The 4708-nt window shown below is 52.1% G+C and overlaps 1 protein-coding gene across 1 annotated transcript in view; it reads left to right on the plus strand.

Annotated features, from left to right (window-relative positions):
* Ctcfl (CCCTC-binding factor like) overlaps positions 1-4708 on the plus strand; it is a 12740-nt gene that overhangs the window by 6490 nt on the left and 1542 nt on the right. The window contains exons 5-6 of the mRNA XM_055595921.1: positions 2664-2784; positions 3094-3243. Of these exons, the coding sequence (XP_055451896.1) occupies positions 2664-2784; positions 3094-3243 (271 nt within the window). The remainder of the gene's footprint in view (positions 1-2663; positions 2785-3093; positions 3244-4708) is intronic.

The raw sequence follows: 4708 nt of genomic DNA on the forward strand, positions 1-4708 counted from the left end.
GTGTGTGTGTGTGTGTGTGTGTGTGTGTGTGTGTGTGTGTGTGTGTGTTGTATGTGATACTGGGGTTTGGACTTAGGGTCTCAAACTGCTCTGCCTCTGAGCTATGTCCTCAGCGATTTCTTTTGAGACAGAGCCTCACTAAGTTGCTCAGGCTGCCTTTGAACTCACCCTGCAAACCCAAAACAGGCCTTGCACTTGAAATGTTCCTACCTCAGCAAAAACAAAGGCCGTGTTGGCATCTCCTTTTCGGGTCCATTTTTTAGCAGTCCATGTCCAAGGTTCTGCTTCATGTGAGGAAGCTGGCTGCATCCCGGTGGTGAGCCTGGCATAGGAGGGTTAAGCAGGGACTTCTGACAGGAACTAAGCTAAAGGGGACGGCAAAAGCTTAACCTCGGCAATGACGCAAGTGTGTTTCATAAACTGGGGTATTTCACAGACAGGTCAGAATTCCATTCCAAGAACCTCTTTCTGCTGTGGCTATTTTTAAAAAGAGCTTTCCTGTCTAAGGCAAAGGTTGTGGCAGCAATGTGAGGGTGCAGAAGCTGTCCTGCATGGAGGCACCAAGGCTCTGAGACCCTGCCCAGTAGCAGAGAGTCCATGCAGCCCAGGGATGGCCCATGGGGCACTGACCACTATGCTACCACCACCATTTGATGGTGCTTGATGGCTAACATTGAGAAAGGGTGATGGGCTGTACCCTTCCTGCCCTACCCTTTTATTCCTGAGCAAGAAAGTGGATTAGACATACTAGTTTCTTAGGCTTTTGCATCCTGTTGAGCCCCTTGGAGGCAAGTTGAAGGCCTGCCTGGGCTGCATCGTGAGTTCAAGGCCAGCCTTGCACAAATAAAATGTAAAAAGGGGGCTGGAGTTGGAGCTCAGTGGTAGAGCATTTGTCTACCTCGGGAAAACACACAGGGGCAGCCTATGTTGCCACCTCTGATCTCCTACCACTTGCTTTGCTGAACCCTGAACCCTGAACCCTCCCACACTGCAGTGTTAAAAGTTCTTTTTCTTTGCTTTCCATGATTCCCATATTATTATTACCTCCTTACCTTCTTCCTTCTCCTCTTCTTCTTCCTCTTTTTGACACAGGGTTTCTCTGTGTAGCTCTAGCTTTTCTGGAATTCACTTTGTAGACCAGCCTGGCCTCAAATGCACATTGATCTGCCTGCCTTTGCCTCCTGACTGCTGGGATTAAAGGTGGGCGCCACAACAGCCTGGCTTCAGTATTCTTTAAAAAGTAAATAAATAAATCCAGGCTGAGTTGTTCATCTTGGGTCTTAGTTTTCACTTGAAGCCTTCCTCTGTTCCTAGAGAGTCTTCTGGCCCAGGTGTGCATTCTGCATTCCAGGGAAGTGGTCCATGTAGTCTTTCTGAGTTTGTAAGCAGGGCTGACGTTGATTTCCAAGGCCCCTCTGGTCCTGATGGCCCTGATCCCCGGGAAACACGGAGAAGGGTTTGCGGTGAACTCATGGTCTCAGAATGTCCCAGAGGACAGCCAAGCACACCGCCCCGGGGAATGGCAAGTCCCATGCTGTTTCCTTTTTAATGGCCTCCAAACCCTGATAGAGTTTCTTCTCTTCCACTTACAACTCCCCTCTTTGCTACTTTTGTGTGTGTTTGAGGCGGCATCTGGTCTAGTACTCAATCTGTAGCCTTGGCTGGCTTGGGAACTCACTGTGCAGACCAGGCTGACTTCAAACCCACAGTTCCCCTTGCCTCTGCCTCCTGGGTAAGCAAGGCCAGCATGGAGGAGGGGAAGGCCACAGGATTGCTGCCCGCCCAAGGCCAAGCTGAACTACAGATGAGTCCCTGTCTCTAAAACAACAAAAACATTTGTAAAGAAAAGCCAGTAGCACACAGAAGCACAGTTCGTGGCCAGGGGGCCACCTCTGTCTTGAACAGCCCTCTGGCCCCTGAGGACTCTGAAGTTTGGGTGCCTCGAGCTGGCCCTCCATGTAGCTAACAGTTGAGGTTTCCCACTTTGGAAAGCTTTTCCGGCTTGTGTGCTTACAAGCGACTTAGACTTTACTGCTGTAAGCGGGCAAGGCCTTAGAAATGAAGATAGAAACCCAGTCAGCGCTGAGCAGAGCGCTCTGCTCCATTTGTAATGTGAAATTTAGTGTGGATGTCCCTGACCACCGCTCATTAACCCCAAACGACCTTGTACACACAGCCAGTGACAAAATTAAGAATCAGCAGCAGACAGGGCAGTTCCGTTTTATGGGACACTGTGTTCCTGAGATCTGGCTAACTTAAATTTTTTCCTTTTGTTTTGTGTTTTGAGACAGGGTCTCTGTAGCCCAGGTTAGCCTTGGATTCACTATATGAGCCAGGTTGTTCTCCAACTTGCAGCAATCCTCTTGCCTTAGCTTCTTCAAAGTTGGAATTGCAAGCATGTACTACCATGCCTGTTTTCTTCTCTCTCTCTCTCCTTTCTGGTTTTTTTTTTTTTGGGGGGGGGGAGCAGTATGAGACAAGGTCTCCTGATATCGCCTTAATGGGTCTTGAACTACAGCAATCCCCCTTCCTCTGCTTCCTGAGTGCTGGGTTACAGGCATGAGCTGCCGTGCAAGCTTCGCTGCTCTCTTGCGAAGTTGGTTAACTGAAGCCCTGACCACCCTCAGGTTCCCAGCTCAGTAACCCTCTCCCACACATCCTAGGCAAGCAAGCTGAAGCGCCATATCCGCTCCCATACGGGCGAGCGCCCCTTCCAGTGCTGCCAGTGCGAGTATGCCAGCAAGGACAGCTACAAGCTGAAGCGCCACATGCGGACCCACTCAGGTGAGAGCCAGGCGTACACACCCATTGACAGCCAATCACCTGCTCAGTTGGTTGCCTAGGTAAAGACTGTGTATGCACAGGTCTCCTGCCATGCACAGTCTCATGCACCCGCTGTGAGTTGTTGAGGGACCACCAGTGCCAGGGAGTGCACGTGCGGGCCCTGGGACCCTGCTGCCAGGCTTGCCTTCCTGGTCCTATGCCACTGAGGCTAAGACCCACAGAGAGGAGAAGCCCCAGCACACAGGTCCCTCGGGGAGGCCTGGGGCTCACAGGGAAGCCACACTCCAGAGTCACTTGTTCACGTCACAGGCGAGAAACCTTATGAGTGCTCCACCTGCCATGCCCGCTTCACCCAGAGTGGGACCATGAAGACCCATATGGCCCAGAAGCACGGCGACAACGTGCCCAAATACAAGTGTCCCCATTGTGCCACCACCATCAGGAGGAAGAGCGACCTACGTGAGTGTCTGTTTTAACCGTGTCCCCTTGGCCTCCCAAGGCCTGCAGACCTGCAAAGCCCGCCCAACTCCTGAAGCTCTGGCTGGGCCTGGGAAAACTTCTCTAGAGATCAGTTTTTACAGCGGTCCTGTACCGCCCTCTGGTGGCTGATCTGGGTAAAGTGCTGTTCAGAAGCTGGCTTGCCCAGTCCTGGGGTGGTCCACATACAGGTATGATGGAATCCATGGGTGTCATTTTATCTCATGTTAGACTTGCCCTCAGACACGAGGATGCTGAGACTGAAGGATACAGAGAATGTTTCTGCTAGGGGAAGTGGTCATGATGGCCTGGATGCCAAAAGGCAACCGCATTAGAAGCTCAGCTCTGATGACCCTGTTCTGTCCTCAGCCTGCCCTGTGCACACGCTGCTTATATATAAGAGTATAGAAGCGATCCTGAGACAGGGTTCGCCCTCAGAACTTGCTTCAGTAAGTTCTGTGGGCTGTGACACAAAATCTAGCTTCTCCTGTGGTGATCCCTGGCGACGCAGGATACCTGGGAGCAGAGATTTGCGTGGGCGACCTGGCATATGCTTGGGAGCCTTCAGTGAAGGGAGGGAAGCCGTAGGCATAGGAGGAGGGAGCTGAGGAGGGCAGGAAGCTATGGAGGGCAGAACATATTTAGGGCAAGGAGCTATCAAGGCCAGAGAGCTGGCAAGAGAGCCAGTTCCCTTGGTCTCCATGGCCTCCCAACTCATCCTCCCCCCCCTTCCCAAAATTATGATGTTACAAGAGACAGTAAAAGTATCAGCAAAATAAGTCTCCCAGTTGCCTTGGAAAATTCCAGGGATTTTGGAAATATTCCTGCAGGGGTAGAGGTATTTGACCAACCTTGACTTTGGTCTGAAACATTTCATCAGAGCTGCCTTTGTTCCTGGAGTGCCACAAAGCATTTCGCACCGAGGACCTGTTAGGTCAAAAGGACTGCTAGCCAGTTGCCAAGTACAGCCTGCTTGTCACGGGTCAGAGGTGACAGCTCTGCGGCCACTGTAGGGGAGCTGTGGGGATACTTGCTTTTCCTCTCCCTGTAAGAATGAGGTGGACTGCCAGCTCTGAAGTCAGGAGGTACAGGACGCTCCTCCATGGTACTGCTGTCTTCTGTTCAGCCTTGCCTAGGCCTGAGGCTTACCCAGTGAAGAGCTTCCTAGACAGCATGCCCAGCATACACCTCACTCCGGTGATGGGGACAAAGGGACCTGGAACCCAGGCAGGACAACAGTCACAGTTCTGTTACAGAAAACCCCTCAGCCATGCCCTGAACCCCCTGCACTGGGTTATGTTTCTCAAGGTCCATGGCCAAACCTTCTATAGCTTTGAAGCTCCTGATTAGCTCCCTCACATCGCGCTGGGATGGGCGGAGGGGGGCATTTGTGTCTTGGGGGACACTCACCTGGAGGCACTCTGCCATCCCCGAGGGGCCAAGCGAG

Source organism: Psammomys obesus, unplaced genomic scaffold (genome assembly GCF_907164565.1).
Source record: "Psammomys obesus unplaced genomic scaffold, mPsaObe1.curated_primary_1811, whole genome shotgun sequence".
Taxonomy (NCBI): Eukaryota; Metazoa; Chordata; class Mammalia; order Rodentia; family Muridae; genus Psammomys; species Psammomys obesus.